The 20,628-nt window shown below is 46.8% G+C and overlaps 1 protein-coding gene across 1 annotated transcript; it reads right to left on the bottom strand.

Annotated features, from left to right (window-relative positions):
- Positions 1 to 366: 366 nt before the first annotated feature.
- trpc1 (transient receptor potential cation channel, subfamily C, member 1) lies at positions 367 to 18,257 on the bottom strand. Its single transcript, XM_030099454.1, has 13 exons — positions 17,996 to 18,257; positions 17,121 to 17,275; positions 16,931 to 17,032; positions 16,621 to 16,823; positions 15,739 to 15,870; positions 15,448 to 15,643; positions 14,624 to 14,960; positions 12,405 to 12,544; positions 4,901 to 5,050; positions 2,044 to 2,228; positions 1,091 to 1,292; positions 754 to 948; positions 367 to 683 (listed from the first exon to the last, which is right to left on the bottom strand). Exons 1-13 carry the CDS (start codon positions 18,159 to 18,161, stop codon positions 456 to 458), a joined length of 2,391 nt encoding a protein of 796 aa, XP_029955314.1. The 5' UTR covers positions 18,162 to 18,257; the 3' UTR covers positions 367 to 455.
- Between the last annotated feature and the right edge of the window lie 2,371 nt (positions 18,258 to 20,628).

The raw sequence follows: 20,628 nt of genomic DNA, 5'->3' as shown, positions 1-20,628 counted from the left end.
GTGGATCAGGTGTGCGTAATGTGACTCTCACGTGGATTGGACCGCTGGAGAGCTGGCTGAACGCTGGACCGTTTTCTGGCTTTCAGTTATTAAAAGAACTTCTCAAAATATACATCCAAAGCAGAAATGCTCCAATTTTCTACACCATTAAACCCTGAGCGAGGCAAGTTTTCCATAAATGTTGTTTTTTTTTATTCATTATTCTGTTCAAAACAATGGCTTTCTGTATTTACAAAAAAGGGAGCAACTAGCTGAATAATAGATAAGGGCCTGAGTCTGGAGGCTTTGGTGGAGAATAAATACTTTTCTATTAAAATTCCAGGTTAAAAGTCGCCTCTGTGACTCAAAAGAGCCGAGTTTTTTTTGCACATGCTCGGGTCACATAGTATCCCAGATAGACAAGAAGCAGAGATTTTATGAAGACGACGGAGGGAGGGAGCGGCGAGTCCCGCGTCTCAGCTCCTCGGGTAGAACATGGCGTATTTGGACGTCCGGAAGCCCAGCAGGTCCCTCATCTCGTTGCGGAACTTGGACAGGTCTTGGCGCAGGTCGTTGAGATTCTCCACCGTGGCCTGGTCCGTGCTCTGCATCTTCTGCCGCGTGGAGGTCAGGTAGCGGTGGACCAGGCAGCACATGATCTTCTGGTAGTTCTCGTCACGTTTCTGCTTCAGGTTCTTCCACTCCTGGAGGGAGGGAGGACAGCGATGAGATTCAGCCTTTCGCCCTCCGCCGGGGAAACCTTGTTTCTCTCACCTTAAGGCTGTTCTGTCGCTTCACTTTTCCCTTTGAGGTGTGCGAGCAGATCCACTTCCTCATGCTGGTCACCAAGTAGCACACCGTCTTCGGGGAGGGGAGGATATTGAAGGGCGGAGGCAGAGTGCACTTGTCGTCAAAGTAGCTGAGCCACAGTTTGGCCCGAGCGAACTTCCACTCCTTATCCTCGTGATTCTGCAAGAGGTTTAATAAAAACGGAGTGACGGCTCAGGAATGTGGAAACACGCCAAATGAGAAACTTGAAAATGCTCCAAATTGGTCTAGTTAACACGATCAAAATCAAAGAATGCTTCAAAAACGGCTGATCTGAACTCACGGCGATTTGCCTGAAGCTCTTGTGCAGCATGGCCACCAGCAGCTTGGTCAGCACGATAACCACCACGATGTTGTAGGTGCCGATGATCAAGGCGCCGACGAAGGAGCGCAGCTCCTCGGTGTAGCTGATCCGAGTGACAAAGAGCGCCACGTGCGCCAGGGAGAAGATGTACCAGAACAGAGCGTAGCAGGTCCCCATAAATCTGGAAGAGATGGAAAAAACAGAGTCCTCCATGTGCAGATCAGCTGGTATCTGGGATGCATATTTGTGAGAAACATTTCAGAGTATCACCCCAAAATGATTCCATTGTGCAAGAAAATACCAAAATAATTGCATCAGACAAAGAAAGAGCAAGATTTTTCCTGCTCGCCTTTCTACAGTCCTAAACTAGTATATTTCAGTGTTTTTTTTCTGATTTTAAGTCGGTAATTTTAAACATACTTAAGTACAATTTACATTTTCAGTTCTCTCTCTACTTCTACTTGGATTTTGATTATGCAAAATGTGAAATATCTCTATTGTTACATTGAATTCCTTGAACTAAGCGATACAGTTCACCACATGCACAGACAGCCAAAGGATTTATGTGCTCGGCTCCTTCACACACTGACTGGAAATATCTCAGGCTTTATTTTCTGTAATTGTTCTTGGATTGGCGAACACGCCGAAAACCCCAGAAGCATTGTTTGTTATGTAACTTATCTCATCCCGTCAGTTTCGCTGCTCGTCTGCCAGGGTTTTCCTGCTCCTATGTTTGCTCGCTCGTGTCTTCCAGAGAATATATTCTCAAGGCGTCAAATTTTATAGATTATAGAGATCATGCATCAGAAAATCTGTCAAGCCAGCTGTGTTTATCCAACTCTACAAATATAGATGAATCCTCCAAGCGTGGTTGATGGAGTCTTGCGAACATTCGTCACTGTCGGGGGTGAAAGACGGAGGTTTGCCCGTACGTGTGGAATGCATCATTGCTCTGTTGCTGGCAGAAGATGCCCTCACAGTCTTTGGGTGGATTCTTGTCGGGGTCTTTCTGGTCTTTCCCGTACAGCTGGGTGAGTCCGATGGTGAAGGAGAACAAGACGAGCAGGAAGAGACCCAGGAACTTTCCGAACTCCTGCAGCATCTGACCCATGGAGATCTGCAGAGATTCAAATTCACCTGTTAGTCTAATGCTTCGTAACACAGGCTAAACTCAACCGCCACACCTTTACTTGGTTTCTCATTTTCTAATTGTTGCATTTTATGCCACTCCTCATTCTGGCAGCTTATAAAACTCATGCAAAGCAGCTGTAATTCTTGAATCTGACGTCTCGGCGCTCTTTCGACACTCTTTCCGACCACTTGAAGCTTGTTTGCCTTTCGCCCGTGTTCTTGTTTGGCAGCAGACTCCTCGGGGAGCCAGAAAAAGCAACATACTCTGGCAGCGAGACTGCCCTCTCCCCACCTGAGGCGGTGCGGGCAAACACGGAAGAAGCCAGAGAGGAGTCGCGGAGGACAGAGCAGGTCTTCTCGGGCAATTGGAAAAAACCTACTATTTCTGGACCTGAGTCGGTTATCTGTTTAACGGGACCAAAAGATGCCCAGACAGGGTCAGAACACAGTTGCCCTCACTAAACACAAACATACAGCCGGCAGTGTGTGGGAGAAACCACTCAGGCGACAGGCGTGTTTGAGATGGGACGCAGGCGCCTTGTTTGCGGAGAGGGGTTGGTCTATTAGGGTGATTCATTCTCTTGTCACGTATAAATTCCCCCTGTGTATCCCCTCTACCACTCTGTACACGTGATTTAGGAGCTGAGGCCGGCCGGGCCTGACGGCCAGCCTAACTTAGTTACTGTACAAACAGAGGTGGAATGTCACAGGTCGGTATCTCCTCAACCTCCACTGGAAAAGGTTTGTGCTTACGTCAAATCCCTCCACCATCTACAGTTGACCGCTTTCTTCTAAATACCCCAGCAAGGATATGCTACATCCTCACCAGCGTGAGGATACTGGTGGAAATCGAGCGTGTTTAACACTCTGAAAACAGAAAACCGACCAACGGAAATCACTGAAATCCATGATAAAGTCACTAAAAATGTTTTAAAATTTCACATAAACCCTTGCCATCAGTGAGGTTAAGTCTGGGTTAACACACACACACACACACACACACACACACACACAAAGCTCACTCTTTCCAAACCCAGCAGGGGGCCAATGCCCAGCAGAACAGTGAGCTGGCCTCCTCAGGAAGGACCAAGTCAGAGGAGCGTTCATCACCGCAGCCCACATAAGTCCTGACTCACGGTCTGCGTGTGCGCATAAGAGGCCGCTTGTCTGGGTTCAAGCGTCACCGTGCACGGGGATGCTGGGATATCACCCGAGCGTGTGGAAATGTGTGAGCGCGCGTGCATTAGCGGAGAGGCGTGCCTGCCATGTGAGAGCGAGCAGCGCGGCGGCGGCGGCGAGCACACGGCCGCATCTATTTCCACCGCTAATCATTTTTCCGTCCTGCCAAGCCAGACAGTGATGTCAGTGAGTGAGTGAAGGGAAATAAGAAAAAAGAAAAAAAGAGTGTAGCAGAGAGATTGAAGGTGCTCATTACCAATCTACAGAGCACCCGGAGATTTTTATGAGGCAGCCGCAAACAACACTCCAGCTTAATGAGAGGAAGGCCTCTCCACCAATAGGCTGAGCTCACTGCATACCTGACAACAGCTTCAAGTACAAACAAAAAACACACAAAAAGGAAAAATGAAACTAAAGCCAGCCAGCAGGAAGGCGGACCCTGGCTGTCGGTGTGATTTCTTGGCCAGCTGGCTCCCGATGCACAGCGTTATGATGCAATAAAAGGGGACACCTATGGTCCCGAGATTTTGGAAATACCAGAGCAGAAAATATGCAAAACAGACTTTTGGAGTCTTCAGAGCCACGAAAAACAGAAAATGTCCATTTATGCCAGATGAAATATTTGATTTTTGGATGTGCCTTTTATTTTTTCTTTCCAAAATTACATAAGAAGCTCAAAGTCAGTTAGTTTAACTTTACGACTAAAACATGTCGACAACTTTAAACAATACAAATGACACAAAGCAAACGTGGGCTGATTCTGGCTACCAATGTAAAGGAAAACCTTTCATATGACAGCATCTATCTTCAAACAAACGTACAAAAATAAGTCCTATATTGTATTCATTCTGTATTGTGGGCCAGTAATCGTTGGTAATGTTTGCAAAATGTGACTTTAAAGTCTTGAAGTACATAAATCTGCCTGAACAGCACCTCTGGGTTAGGATTTTGTCGTTACACATCTCTGAGCACCCTGTAAAGGGGATAAGGTGCCATAAAAAAAGTGCTTTGGGTGCAAATATTCAGCTCCCGTTTTAGATCGTCTTAAATATTTTGAGAAATCGATTTTCTGGAAACTGGAGGCAGTCATTAATGCGTATTGAGGCTGAGCTGCAAAAAAGCTTCACGATGCTGCGTTGGGTTTATTATAGGCATATTATTACTGCGGAGCACATTCATCTCCCCACCTCAATCCGCTGCGCGGATCCTTAATGCTTATGATGATGGTTATGTTACTGCAAAGCACAGCTGCTGTGATGCTGAGTGCGAGCTTGGCCTTGAGTGCATCTACTAAAAAAAGCAGAGAGTGGGTGGTATGTATGCATGCATGTGTGTGTGGATAGAGGAAATGCTTTGAAAAAACAGATCGGTTTAATAATCATTGCATCAGTACTTGGAAATGTTTCTTTAAAAATGTTTTACGCATATATGGCTTAACACCCCGAGTCATTTCTGCAGCTCTGAAAATATCCCTCTCACCTGGAGCGGCCCCAGAATGGAGCTGGTGGTGTACATGAAGAACAGCCGCAGGTAACTCAGAACGTTGGCGAAGGCGAAGAGGCCCTCGGCCACCAGGATGGGATGGAAAGCGTCCCAGTTCTTCCTCTCTGTTTCCTGTGCATTTTTGAACTGCAGAAGGAAAACACGAAACACGCCAATTATTTTTAAAGATACGGCGATGCACGTTCTTCCTCTGGATATTTGGCTTTCTCAAGGTGCTCCACTTTCTTCCAACAGGCCAAAAAGATGCATTTCAGCTTAATTAGTGAATCTATATGATCCTGAAGTCGTGAGTGTGAGTTTGTGTGTTTGACCTTTCATGGTGTAATGGAAATTTCTCATGTATGCATGCTTTTTCTCACTTGTAGTGCTCGCAGAGGTATTTTTGTAAACAACCGTAGCTCACACACTCAGATGTGTGGGGAACCGCGAATGCTTTGTCTAGAATTTACTTTTCCTGATAATCTTAGCATAGCAGCTGCGGGCACTCGTGGGAGTCTTCCTGTGTCCAGCCTATGGCTGGGTGCAGTCAAGGCCCCTGGGAGTGAACGTAGCAGATAGTTATTAGAGGCTTGCACGCCCCTGCGAGGGCAGAACTCACTCTGTTACTCTGTTGACTGCGTGACTTCTCCTGCTGTACAGCATAATAAAAGATACCAAAACGAACTCACCGGCGGAAGCCCTTTATTAAATAAAATTGCCATAACAGTTGGCGTCACGAACAGGATCCTACGAGTGGAATCCGGCGGAGGACAGAGACCTGGTGATTGGCCATCCTGCGGACAAATTGCTGCAGCCCCGCCGCCATTGACGGACTCTATGGGGACCGGGTCTGAGCCTACCGTCCGGACCACCGCTAGGATCCACGAACTGGTTTCCCTCCTTTTCGGGGAAACTCCTACAAGCACCCGGTGAGTTCTTTCCATATTGGACTGGTTGGAGGGCGAGTGACTGATGTAGTGCCGGTCACTATAATACACAGCATAAAACTTCAATCCTCCCAGAGTGAGTGGGAGAGAGATTGGAGAGGGTTTTTTAGCACTTTTGCACCCTCGGGTCTGGGCTGGGACCGTAGAGGCGAAAAGGCCGTTGGAGACGTCCAATTGAAAATGGGTAACAGATCTGTTAAAGAGAAGAGTCCTCCAGACACCCCAATATGTAATGACATGTCAGGAAGGTATGGGCCCGAGTGTGTGGGACGTGTGAGAGAATTGAGTGAATGGTTTGGGTTCCCCAAAGGGGGGAAGTTTGAGCATGAGACAGTGACTGGTTCTGCTAAAATGTTCACTGGGAAACAGGAAAACCAGGGATAAAAAGAAGATTGAGAAGTCACTTTTGGATGAGTGAAGCTGGAAGCAGAGGTAGAAAGCAGAGGGACATCCGCTTAGGGAGAGAACAGGGAGAGAAAACATCATGAGGGACATGAAAGGGTTTTACTACAGATACATGTGTCTCCGTGCCATCTGCTCTCTTTCGAGGTTGATTCGTACTGGACGTCGGATGTGTGAGGAAAGTGACTGGACTCCTCCCCTTCAAAGATCCATCCAACCACCATGGCCTCTGCTCTACTCTACTCCCACCCTCTCTGACGTGTCGAACTCCACCTCTGCATCGGCTTCCTACTGAAGGAGTGGTCTGGTCTGTCAGACACTCCCAACACATCGGCGCTGGAAAGCACCACCTCCTGGATGAACGATGGAAGTAAAAACCGAGCCAACAGCACAACATCATTCATGGTTCTTCCGAAGCAACTCTCCTCAGGGCTCAAGCTACAAGCACCACCCTGAGGGGGACGGAGGACGCCAGGGTGAGGCTGGTGGACAGACTGGACACTGGGTCCGTGACTGCCCACATAAGAACTGTGGACATGGACGATGGTGTGGAGAACCAGGCAGAGGAGCACAAGAAGGGGGGACACCGGGTCACGTTGAATTCTTATCCAACTGACGGAGGAAATTCTGACTGAGAAGATGAAATCACCACGCACTGATGGCATGGGTGACGTACGCAAAATAACACACAACCCGCTAACCGCAATGAAGAAGCGCTTTGCACTGACACACAGCTTGCACAGGGTCAGAATAGAGTAGCAGAGCTTGAAAAGAATACAAAAAAACAACACATTGATTAATTGTATTTCATGCACAATTACTGATGTACATCTGAGGTTTCCCATGCTCACGCTCAAGATAACACGGAAATCTGTGGGATTTTTATTTTAGTTTATTTTTATAGACTTGGTTGATTCTGGGACGGTGAATTGGATGTTGACTCCTGGTAATAGAAGAAAGCTTTCCATGTCCACTGAGATGCGACATGTTCTTATTGTCTAAACTTTGCCCGATGACTCTGATTGACAGACAGTCGATGATCAAACTGGAGATGGTGCTCACATCAACCGCAAATTTAAAACTTCAGACAAACCCCAGTGCATATTATATGCACTGTGCATACAGGACGTGATGTTGACTATGAACAATGTTTTTTTCCAGGACTTTGACAGTGATTTGACTATATCAACGTTTTTTTAACAGGACTCAATGGCAAGCGTCTGTATGTCTGTCTACTGTCCAGATGTCTTTGTTTAATGTTTCAGGTTCTCACAAATATTTCCAAAGTTCCCTTGCCAAATCCCGCGATGGGCAATGGAATGATTTGGGACGGTTCGTGCGACAACGCGTGATTTCAGCCGACTGCTGATCCAACCCTCCAATATTCGCCATCTCTCTCAGCATATCGTAAGACCTCCGCTGAAGTACATGTTCCAATGAGCATGCTCGAATAACCACGTATGCAATTGTGTTTTCAAGAACAAACGGAACGAAAGTTCACTTTGTTAGGATCAGAATGTAAAACCTTATTAATTTAATCTTGAGAGGGTTTTTTTTTATTCCAGACCCTCCAAAGCGAACTGTAAAACAAACAGTTCATTCAGTAGCTGCATCTTTATCAGCTGAGGAGCTGAGGATAGTTGAATATAAAACAATTGCAGAGGCCTTGCAGAGGTTGAAGATGCACCGATCAGATAGTTTAGTACAAAATAATATACTAATGTGTTTTTGTTTTGTTTTCTGTCTGGGAAGCATTTGTTTGTTTTGTTAGAAAATTCCTGCAGGTACCCCCATCGCTCCGATCCACAATCCCGATCCTCCATTGCCAGCCGCGCCGCGCTGACCTGAGGGGAGCAGCTTCACAGCAGCGGGAAGTACAGACACACACACACAACTAGAGGGACTCAGATTGACACAGATTTAGGGAGAAATTGGTTTTTCCTGAGCCTGTGAGGACATGTGCGGTGATTCTGTTCTTCTCTTTCTGCTGAGGTTTTTTTAATGCAGGAGAGAAGGAGAAACTGTTGTGGCTGTGGAAGCAGTGGACACAATAATGGAGGGAGCTGCTCCAGAGGCTGGAGGCGGGGCGGCTGGCGGTTCAGGAGGTTGTGGAGGCGATGGGGTTTTGACTACGAACGTGGAAACTTCCGACGTGATGACGACATGTTGACTGCTGGCTGATCGCCGAGGTCAGAGCATGAACACACACACACACACACACACACACACACACACACACACACACACACACACACACACACACACACGGACACTTACAAAACCACACAGACAGAGAAAAAGAGAGGTAATTGGAATTCCCAAAGTTATTTTATCAACTTTCAAATGGTGATGCATTTATTGTATCTCGTCACTCTCAAGGGAGAAATATTAATGGGTCAACAGGACTGATCAATCCTGATAAAGGGAGAAAGAAGAGGCAGCAGGCTGCCTCCCTTATGGGTCACTTCTCCCCCCATAGCGCTGTGGCTCTGACCACAGGCTGTGAGGCTCATCGTCTTAGTGAAATTATTTAAGAAGTCATGCTTTAATATTGTGAACTTTATGTTTATCTGTACGTATTATGGAGAAAATATACCAATGCTAAACACACAAGAGAACTTATTTAAAGGTATAATACACGATTTTGATTTCTGGGTGGATCACCTAAATAATTGGTGGGTCCTTTTGTCAATCATTCTGACGAGCTGCTTTCGTAAGGCGGTTCTACGTGCTTGCGCCCAATCAGCTTCTCCCTTTTGCGCATTCAGAGTGTTTCTGTAGCCGTGAGCTTCTGAGCTAGTCTGACATAATGAAACTGTAACTGTTTCGGGAAAAAAGCTTTATTTATGAGCGAGGCGGATCGCAGAAACTGTAAACAGAGCCGTGCACGCCGGAGAAGAGGAGATCGCGCTCGTACACTTCCGCGTTTCCTGGGAGAAGCAGGAGAGCCGGGCGGATGGTCTGGCGCATGGCGTTGTTCAAAGGGTGAGTAACAGACTTGGGGCTTCGTCTTTTCGAGAAAATCGTGTATTGGACCTTTAAGTGAAGGTTTGTTTGTGATTGGCTACAAGAACCCTCAATCAAATGTCAGTTTCAAGATCCACTGACACAGATGGAACTTCCACCTCCATCTGATTTAGCTGGAATATTTGTGGACTGAACAAAGATTATGTAGCTTAATAGGCTCGGCTAAACCTTGCTGAGTAACACTGAGGCCAAGTGTCACATTAACACGTCCTGGATGATGACAGTGGTTACAGGTATTGGATGTGTTATGGCGTGAATAACTGCTGAAGGTGTTTAGTTGAGACGGACGGTCCATATGATACACCTGATTTCACACCAAATCCGCTCACCAGGAAACAGGTTGTCTCTTTCCTGGGAATGTATTCCTGCTGTCGACAGTTTATTCCAAATGATTTTGATTTTATTGCTCCTATTAGGTCTCTGACTGCATGTTTGCAGGTTTCCTGGACTCCAGATGCACTGGAAGCGTCCCAGGCCCTGCAGTCTTCCTTCACTTTTCTGTCTCGACCTGTCATTTCGTTGTTTCTGATATTGAACAAACTGTGATGTTATGGTTCTGATAGTTCTGGTAAAATGATAATGTTCCTTCTATATTAGCAGCTTGCTTCACGATGCGCTGTTTTGACCGCCAGGCTCAGGTTGTTTGGGATTCACGCCGGGGGAATGGACGGCGTTGAAGGACATGTTGATAACATGCAGCTTGTGTTTGAGGTTGTTTTCATTGAGCTGTCTCTTCAGACTGCTCAGCCCCTCCTTTACACTCTCACCAACTTTCTGGGGAATGAGGACAGTTTTTTTTTCTCGCTTGGAGCTTCGATTAACAGACTAACCCATTCTGATGTGATATATTCTTGGTGTACATGGTGGTTCTGAGGGGGGAATGGTACATCAGGCCTTATCATTCCCAACAGCTCACATCATTGTGGTTTTCTGGGAAGTTCTCAGTGGTGGCAGAACAGCACTATAGAGTGTTTGGTGTGTGCAGCTCACAAGGCAAGGCGAGGAGAACGCTGTGGGGAATGCTGCTCACCGCCACCTGAGTACCCTGTGACCACCTGATGGTGGACTTCGTGGAGCTGCTCTGTTTCAGATCAGACAGACCATCACAGGGCCCTTCCCCTCCTGGCTGAAGGGCCTCTCCACTCTTCTGGCTGAACCCAGGTGACTGGATCCGGGTGAAGGACTTCTGCAGGAAACACTGGAAGGCCAGGCAGTGGTGGCCAGGTCCAGGTCCTGCTGGACTCATGCTGCCTTTAAGGTAGCAAAGCGAGCTACCTGGAGCCAGGCGAGTCACTGTAAGCCTTTCCCAGCACCACCCTGACTCCAACAGCTGATCTCCCAGCCACAGGGCAGAATAATCCCTGAGATCAGCTCCTGTGTGAGGTAGTCCACCCTCCACCAGGCAACGGTGAAGATGTTCCTGCTCCTGAGGGTGCTGCTGCCCAAACCGCAGTGGCCCCCCTGCTTCGTTGCAGACGTATGGTGGACCTCACGGGACTCCAGGACAGCCTGTGGTGGAGAGCTGCCCCTGCAGTAGCTCCAGAGTCACATGATGCCAACTGTACTGTTTGTGCTTTTACGCCTTATGCTGCCTCCGCTAACACTTTACCATTCCTTGTTCCTGTTCCTCTCCAGGATTCTCTCTACACATTTCTGCATGCAGGCAGGAATAGCACTGGCACAAAGCTGCAACATCCTTGGTTCTCACTCTAACCCTTACCCTTAGCCTTAGCCTTAGTCTTACCCTTACCCTTTCCCTCTCCTTTTCAGCAGCATTCTGAGGAGGTGTCTTCCCTTAGTATGGCACCATTCATAACCAGCATGAGAGCCTCACTAGTCTTGTTACTGATGGATTTGACCTCCTCATGGAGGAGCAGAAGGCTGTGTGTCCTGGGCCTGCTGAACAGAGTGGCCCTGGACCTCCTTCTTGAAAAGAAAGGGGGGTTTGCCCTCTCATAGGTGATCAGCACTGCTCCTGGGTTCCTGACATCTCAGAGAACATGACTAACGTAGACACTCAGCTGTCTTCCCTGCTTGCTGAATTGAGCTCTCAGGAAACGGGTGTCCCCTTGTCTGGATGGGACTTCTGGGATGGCTGACTGAGGGCAGCTGGCGAGCTTGGCTTACTAAGGTTGCTGGCATGCTTGCTATTTTCCTGTCGATTCTGGGGGTTTTCTCCTGCTGCATTATTCCCCTGGTCCGTTGTCTGGTTGCTCGCATGTTCACAGCTACTTTGGCTCATTATACTTTGCTTCATTCCACTGAACTGTTTGCATCCTTGTTCGCTCACCTTTCTGATGATTCTGATGATGATGATGCTGATGATTTGGGGTTGATTGACTGATGTGGGGTGTCTGCTGGCATCTCCCATGTGTTGAAGTTGATTAAACCGTGGTTGATTTAATCAAAAGGGGGGAATGTAATGGAAATTTCTCATGTATGCATGCTTTTTCTCACTTGTAGTGCTCGCAGAGGTATTTTTGTAAACAACCGTAGCTCACACACTCAGATGTGTGGGGAACCGCGAATGCTTTGTCTAGAATTTACTTTTCCTGATAATCTTAGCATAGCAGCTGCGGGCACTCGTGGGAGTCTTCCTGTGTCCAGCCTATGGCTGGGTGCAGTCAAGGCCCCTGGGAGTGAACGTAGCAGATAGTTATTAGAGGCTTGCACGCCCCTGCGAGGGCAGAACTCACTCTGTTACTCTGTTGACTGCGTGACTTCTCCTGCTGTACAGCATAATAAAAGATACCAAAACGAACTCACCGGCGGAAGCCCTTTATTAAATAAAATTGCCATAACAATGGACATTCGATAACTGTCAACATTTAAAATACATTTAGCTTTAATAATGCGTGATTTATGCAATAAAAAAAAAATTATTTAAACTTTAACTAAGAAAATTCAATTTAATTAGAATTTTCTCGCAAATAATGAAATAGTAAAAAAAATAAAAATAAATAAATAAATAAATAAATAAAAGGCATTCCCCTGGCCACCAGATTTGAACTCAGCTCTCTGGCGCCCCCCACAGGAACACCACCTCACACTTTGATCAATTTTACAGAAAAAAAAATGCAATGATATACTGTATATTTAAAAAAAAACCCATAAGGTCTGCATACCTTGCTATGAGCAACGATCTTCAGGGCGAAGGTGGCCAGGTAGAGGGAATTCATCACGAAGCTCAGCTGGTTCCTCGACTCTTCCAGAAAGTCTTCCAGACCCTCGTACCACAGACGCTTCACATCTGACCACACCATTCCTGCAGGAGAGCAGGAATTCAACATCACCACACACACACATACACATACACACATACGTGTACATATGTACCCCGTCACACACACTCATCCACATGTTGAAATCGCTTCAAGATTCCGCCATAACTCATGTTACAATGGGAGCCAAGAGGAAACCGGAATGCATGAGACATACAAATCAGGGATTAATGTACCGGAAAGTTACCATCTGTGTGATAAGAGCAAAGGGTGCAGAATTTATGAAATACGAGCGTCTGTCTATGGAATCTCCTAAAATGGTCCATATACAGCAGCGAAAAGTGATTTTCAGACTGAAAGCTCGACCCTGGGCTGAACAGTCGTGTGGTTGTTGCTCTTGCCTGATCGATGGTGAAAAGCTTCAAGGCTCCCAGCTTCAAGTCTGGACCAGTGTGGGGTTTGTGTGTGTGTGTGTGTGTGTGTGTGTGTGTGTGTGTGTGTGTGTGTGTGTGTGTGTGTGTGTGTGTGTGTGTGTGTGTGTGTGTACTCTGGTTTCCCAACACACAGTGTGTGTGTTAACCCTCTTTAGGGCTGAGGCCTGTGTCCTGCCTTTGCCACAGTCAAACCCTCAGGTGGATGAAGTGGTACTGTAGGTGTGATGGAAGCTTAACACACATTTCTGTATGTTTGCATTAAATTTCTTCATTTATGTTTCCAGATTTAACACAGAAAAGGGAACACACACACACGCACACACGCACTCTCACAGATAGACAGCATGAGACATTTCAGGACACGTGATAATACTCACAGCCATGCAGCCCGGCACAAACACACACTCACTGCATCTGATTTCCCCATTAATGTGAGGCATCTGGCCCAGGGGAGCAGCAGGATGGAGGGAGCAGGGAGGGATGAGAGGAGGGGGGCGGGGGGTGGAGGGTGGGAAACGAGAAGGCAGAAAAGCACAACAATGGGAGGCAAACGGCAACGGGAAGCCCTCGATTTGACTTGTCTGTTTGGGGAAATCGAGCACAGACACAGCGGGAACGGATTGAAAAGAGGGTAATCTTAACAATCTCATTCTCCTGATTTAACTCCTCGTGGATGGCACGTTGACGCCGCGGAGCCCTTCGAGCACAAAATCTGCATCGCTGCATCACATTATGCAGAGCAGCTGTTATGAAATGTAGAAACCACGTTAAAAAAAAATGCTCCAGTTCCTAAAATTAATGTCTGATGTTGCCATTTTGCGGCATTTAAAGAGATGTTCTACTTCTATGGAAGAAAATCTCAGACTCCTCTACTGATGCTACCACTGTAATAAACTTAATAAATTGAAAATTACCAGACAATCAATTTTCATAACAGGAGGCAATTGCTTCTGCATTGTTTTATAACCTGTCAGGTGCAGTTACTGGGATGATTTATTAATGCAGGAAGAAACCAGACTAAATCCTGGTTGAAGGGCTGCGTTGGTGATAATGTATCTGCGGTGGAAAAGAGTAGGACGCTGCTGCTAAAGAAGCAAGGCAGTCGGACCGACAGAGCGCTCACACTAATGGTTTCTTGGCAAAAGGAAGAGGTGGACAGGCGCTTTTTCCACAGAGTCGATCTCTCACTGTCACTCTCCAGCCTCATCTAAACAGACAGCAGGCGCAGACGCCGGTGCGGGCGGAGTTCTTCTCTTTCCTGGATGTGTGCTGGGTTCAGTGATACCGGCACTCAGACGGGCCACAGGGGAGAAGAAGAAGCTGCAGCTCCTTTCCATAGAGCTCAATTAGGGCCGCAGATGACAGATTTAATCCAGTCAAGTCTGGATTTCTGTCATTTAGCACACAAGCGGCAGTTTGTCATGAAATGCCTGATGCAATTACATCTGCAAGATATTGGATTTTTGCCAGGCCATAACTGAAATCTCACATTTTTACTTCATCACGCAGGTTTCTGTGTCACCCACCGGTCCGTAACATGAGCGTTTATTTTATTCCTGGTAATAAAATGTGCATTAGGTGGAAAATAATCAATGGATTACAGAAATCTGAGCCAGATGAAATAAGCACATACATTACATGACGGTGGCCCGATCACACGGTGGGTTATTTACTGGGTGAAAAGCTCACCAATGATCCAGAGGATGAGCAGATAGTCGATCATCTCCAGCGCGGGGCCCATGGTGTTCTTCTTGTCCTCGTTGTAGACCAGAGAGTACAGGTTGAGGAGCAGCAGGAAGGTGAAGTAGGAGGCGCTGTGGATGATGAACTTCACGAAAGGCGTGTGGATGATCTGGCCGACCCGAGAGCGCGGCACCAGAAGGTAGCAGATGGACAGCAGCGGCCAGAGCACGGCCACGCTCAGCACGGTGGCCATCTTCAGGCAGGTGTGCTTGCGGCGGTAGCTGGCCGTCTCGCCGAACCACACGGTGTTGAGGAACTGCTGGCAGTTGGACTGAGCCACAAACTGTTGAGGAGGGAGGGATATTTGAATCAAAGCCTCAAACTATCAGCTGTGAACTAAAATCTACATTAAACTATAGAAAAGACCTCAGTGAATAACATTATCGGTGTCATTCCTCCAGCTTGAAGATCACAAGCTGCGCCGTGATATACGAGTTAAAGTTTTCACACGCGGCCATCCAGCCTGTAAATCATCCCCCCGGCTTCAAACTCCTATTTGCTCTCTGACTGTTCCACCGCCTGGAGGAAACACTTCTTCCTGCCAAAACTCATTTCTAAAAGACGAGCACGTGGCGCGCTGCTGCAGCTGCTGTATTTGACATGAAGTACGCCGAATGCGAGATCATAAATAATCCAGCCTGATTACATTATCTCCACAAATCTATGTACGCTAAATTAATCAGACATGATTTCCTCCCTCCGTTTACATTGTGAGTCGGTTCGTCACTGATGAAAATGGTCAAAATAGCAGCTGCACTTGGCAGTCTGACCTCTTTCTGGTTGTACTTGATGGCGAGTTTGAGTCGGCTGAGGTTCATGCGTTCCTCCAGCAAGCCTCGCTTGTCCACGTGATCCTCGCTGGACGTGTGGTTGAGAATCACTTCGAGTTCCCGGGAGTTCCGAGCCTGAGCCAGCAGGTCCTTGGCGAACATCTTGCACTGTTTCGCCAGCTCCTCGTAGTCGTTTCTAGAGGAGAAAAAAAAAATCAGATGCGATCAGAAGAGACGGACGACAGATGAAGAATTTTATCGATTTGATTTGGAAAAATTTGACGGCTGTACCTGAACTCCACCTCCACCAGGCTGAGCTCCTTCAGGTCTGCACTCAGCTCAAAGGCCCTGAGTATGGGATCTTCCTCCGTCAGCATGATGAGAGAGGGGCTGGCGAGGCAGCGGTAGATGTCAAGACGAAACCTGGCGTTCCAACAGTGGGAGGAGGGGGGGGTTCAGTGAAGTGTGAGAATATAAGGAGTCAATCAAGGAAGAGGACAGAACAGGTAGAAATGTACAGATGGGAGAGGAGGAACGGAGAAGCGTTCAGTCTGCTCGCGGTTTCATTTGCACCTGCGCTGACCTCCATGTTGTTTGCCAGACTGGTTCGTTCAGTGCGCTGCGTGGGCGGCTACACTACCCAGCAGAGAGAACGAAAATGCCCAGCGGACGGGAGAATCAGCAGCACCTCATCTGCAAATCCAACGTGGCACCGTGAGCCGAGGAGCCCTGCTTTCCTGTGGAATCAGGGCAGCTTTACCTGCTTTCGCTTGCGTGATGGTTTTGTATTGATTTTATATCTCAGTGTAAAAGACCCATTTATCAAAAATATCAACACTGGATTGGAAAGTAGAAAGTAGTGCTTCGCAGTAACAGAAAAGACCAAGAGAATGTTAAAAGCCGTCCTTTTTACTGTTGAAGAATGGCTCGGAGCATTCCTGAAAAGCCTGAGCAATCCATCCTAAATCATTTCTTTGAAGACGGTGAAGACGACATTTTTAAAGCAGTGCTGATCGACACAAGAGCCTTTCTACCTCTCTTCACTTGAAAGACTAAATGATCCATGGTTGTTTTTGAGCTGCCTACATACCAGAGCAAAGACTAAAAAAACAAAAACAAAACAAAGATACCATCTAGAAGATTCTGGAGTTGAGTTAAAGGAGGCGGGCTCACCTGGAGTGTCGTAAGCTGTCCTTTTTGTTTTTAGCGTTGCAGAGCGTGCACTCGCAGCCCACGGCGTGAGGCCGCGGGAGAGAGATGTCCTGCTTCAGCAGCATGGTCAGGATCTCGTAGTTGTTCCTGTGAGCTGCCAGGATGACCGGGGCCACGTCCATCGTGGTGGAGTACTCTGGGTTCTGGATCCTCTGCATCAGTTTCTGAATCACACAGGAATGAAAAGATGAAGCTCCTGAGAAGCAATATGTTGGTTTGTTTGTTTGTTTGTTTTAATCATGAATGAAAGTTAGAATGAAAGAAGACTCACAGCGATCGAGGGCTTGGAGGATCGCCTCGGCCTGTGGTTGAGCAGGATGTCCACAGCTCCAACCACCTCCGAGTCTATGGCCACCAGCAAGGCGTCTGTTGCCTATGGGGGAAAAAAAAAAAATCATCAGACAGACATCATACACCAGCACAAAGCCTAAAACAACAATATATAGGTGTATGAGCGTTACCTGGCAGCCGTGCTCCAGCAGGAGCTGCAGGATGTCCAGATTCTCATTCTCAATGGCGATGGTCACGGCGTCTCGGCCCAGCACGTCCACGCAGTTGATGTTGAGCTCGCCGTGTCGATTCTCCTCCAGGAGTTTCTTCACCATGTAGTAATCGCCTGAGGGACACCGCAGAGAGACCAAAACAATGCAGAGCTGAGGACATTCAGTCCAGCAAATCCTGGAGGAAGGAAGCTCCGTACGAGCGGTGAAGTACTGTCTGTGTCGGTGCCAAACACACCGAGCGCTCTCACACGGTCCTCTTCATCTTCTGTAACAATAACATCTCCCTCAAAGGACACTTTCTGTTGCTCAACCACACTTTAAGAGGCTTTATATGGTCACAGTGGTTGTTACTGGCTCAGTGCACCCCACACAAGCTTCTGCCTGGACAGTTTATCAATGGAGGATTCTCCTCCCACTGGACCAGTTTGACAATGTCCATGCCTTTATGCTGTTTTACACTCCTGCTGCCTTCATCTTGCTTCGTTTCTCCTCGGTTTTCTACTTACAGAGTTGGGAGCAGAGAAAAGTCAGCAGATCAGGGGGGAAAAAACTTTCAGAGAAGCAGACGTTTAACTAAATATATCTCAACCCTGAGGGTGGATTTCTACAGTACTCAACTTGTAGGCAGAAAAGAGAGTTATTCAGTGTGGGAGAAAGTGGTGTGCCTGTCCAGCCTGCTTGCTGAGATGACCCTGGTAAAGAACTGTATCCCTGCAGTCCACAACGCCGCAGCAGCTTCTCCACAGATCGATCGAGCGCGTCAATAAGAGCAGAATGACTAAGCAGCGCGATGTAAACAGGACGGAAAAAAAAAAAAAAAACAAGGAGCAAACCTTTTTCGCACGCCAGTAGGAAGAGCTTCTCGTCCAGTGTGGTTTCCTCCTTCACTTCCCTGACGTCTTTCAAGGCCAGAAATTTGTCCGGAGAGGAGGCGTCCGTGCCCTGGTACAGAGCTGCCATTACGACGGAGAGCGAGTACGGCCACGCACTGATGTGCATCCCACTAGAACCCGGCGACCATTACACGGGGAAGCTCGTCATGTGCGCTGACATGAGAGGGATCCGCTCGTTTCTTCCGCGGCGATTATTTCAGCGTCGTCATGGGACTGAACCGCCGCATCTCCGCTGCGCGCTTCTTCTTCTTTTTTTGCGCACTTCTCTTGTATCTTCCCGGGGCTTCCAGATTTTTTTTTTTTTTTTTTTTTTTTGAGGAGGGGGGGTCAATAGGTGGAGGTCCGAGCGAGCGATGCGGTCCGTCGCCCCGCCGTGTTTACACGCACCATCTCTTCCCCCCCTCGCATCGCGGGCGCGCGGGGATCGTTGTGGTCCTGATGCTGCCGACGGCCGCCCCACTGCGCATGTCTCCTCCTCCACCTGCTGCTTCACTCCGCAGGCGCAGAGCCGAGCTGCCTCACCGTTACATAACAGTGCAGTTTTGCACGGTGGGATGTGCAGGGTGACAGGCCAGGGTCTGACTGAACGCCTCTCCTCCTGCAGCAGCCTGCACAAGATGCAGATTGTGCAGATGGCATGCATCAGACTCATGCTTGCAGCTGCACTGATATTCTGCTAATTCTGGAGCATGCAAAACATCTGAATTGCATTGTTTTGTTTGTTTTTTGTATGACAGCTCATTAGAATGTGCATGCAAGTGATGCCAAAGACAAAAATCTCATCTACGGCTTCTAATTTCTGCAGGGTTATTGCTTCATATCATCAGACAGGCTGCTTCTCGCAGTAATGGGGTCATGTTCATGTAACGGATGCGTCTGGGCATGCACGGATACGGTTAACTCCACATGGATATTAAAGAGAGAAGGAGAGGAATATCTAGAGGGTGCGTGTATAGCATCCTGCGAGGGAGCGCATATGGTGGGAATACAGCTGTCTGTGTGAATCTGCAGCCATGTGAAAGCATACAGTACAAACCCACAGAACACTATGATGATTCATTACATTTTATCTCTGAGCATAATGCATCCCACCACCAATTATCAGGGGGTCATTTATCCCTTAAGTGACACAAACTGGATTTATTAAAATGCATGAGACTCAGGCCACATGCATTTTCATTCCCTTCACCCAGTCCTGACATGTAAGCGAAGTTAAAAAAGTAAAGTGAATATTGTGTAGAAAAGGCTTCAGGTTTTCCCAGTATAGGTTAAATCATCAAGGTTGTGACAGAAAAGGCAGCATGCTTGGAGTGAGTGGTTATTAAAAATTAAAATAGAAAGAGTGTTATCTAAACTTGTAATGATTTATTAAGCTGCCATCAATTAATCAGACTTATAAAATGTGAATAAATAAATGGAACAAAATTTATAATAAACATTGCCATGCGATGTGAATGAATAGTAGTCATATTCTGCGTTTGAATACTGACTCTCTGGTCTAGATGAAAATGATTTCATCTTATTTTTGCACACTGAAAAGTCACTCAGAATTTGGCAAATCTAATGGAAAATTACAGCTAAAGTGAAATAGCACATACATTTTGGCATCACTTTAAAAATACGTTTCTTTAATAACAATATATTACTGTCTTTTTTTAAAATACCCGTTATAAAGCAGAGCCTGATCAGGTTTTCAACCTACAGTCCAGCAGGGGGCAGTCTGCACAAAGGTTTGACTCTGTAAACATCCGCATTAGACGTGTACTACAAAACGAGTCTCTATGGATCAGTGATCACACACACAAGAGCATATAGACGAACTATTCTCCATATAGTGTCTGATCCAGCACTGAATATATAAGTTACAGGGCTGTGGCCCGGGCTTAATGCCAAAGCAACAAAGCCTCTAAAATAACATTTATGAATAAGAATGCTTTAATGCAAAGCACATAACATAAAGAACCATCAGGTCATGGAAAACAATGCCATCAAAAATTATTAAATCCCAACAGAGATGTGGATTTGTCAGGCAGAGGGTTAAAGGAGACGACCCCTTTCACTCAGTCTCTTGTATGATGCTGTAATCCTAACCGGACAAGCCTCTTAGAGAAGACGATTTTCAATCTGCAGAGCATGTGCTACAGTTTCTCAGGACCTCTCGGCCTCCAGCATCACATTTCAGCCGATTCTTCTATTTGCTTGTTTCTAATGCTGAATAAAATATCTTGCATCTATCCAAAGTTTAACTTTACTATAAATCCATTAAATTTTGCTCTCAAGGTGTTCAAATGAGAATACTTTTATGGGTATCATTAGTGTATCACACCAGCAATTAATAACAGAATTTTTCCTGGAGAGTATGGTGCATTTCTCCTCTCTTATAGATCTGGGCCCTCTTGAGGCTGCAGTGGGGAAAACAAATATAGCACTTAATTTGAAGTATCGATTCTTCTCTTCCAGGCGCACGATATAAAGAGAACACACAGGACTGGAACATGAAGGCGGGACTGTTTTCTTTTATTTTAATAAGAGTTTTAATAGCATTATCAACAGCAAATATTAGAAATGTTTTT

The sequence above is a fragment of the Salarias fasciatus genome, chromosome 9 (assembly GCF_902148845.1).
Source record: "Salarias fasciatus chromosome 9, fSalaFa1.1, whole genome shotgun sequence".
NCBI lineage: Eukaryota > Metazoa > Chordata > Actinopteri > Blenniiformes > Blenniidae > Salarias > Salarias fasciatus.
This window is presented reverse-complemented; position numbering and strand designations above follow the sequence as displayed.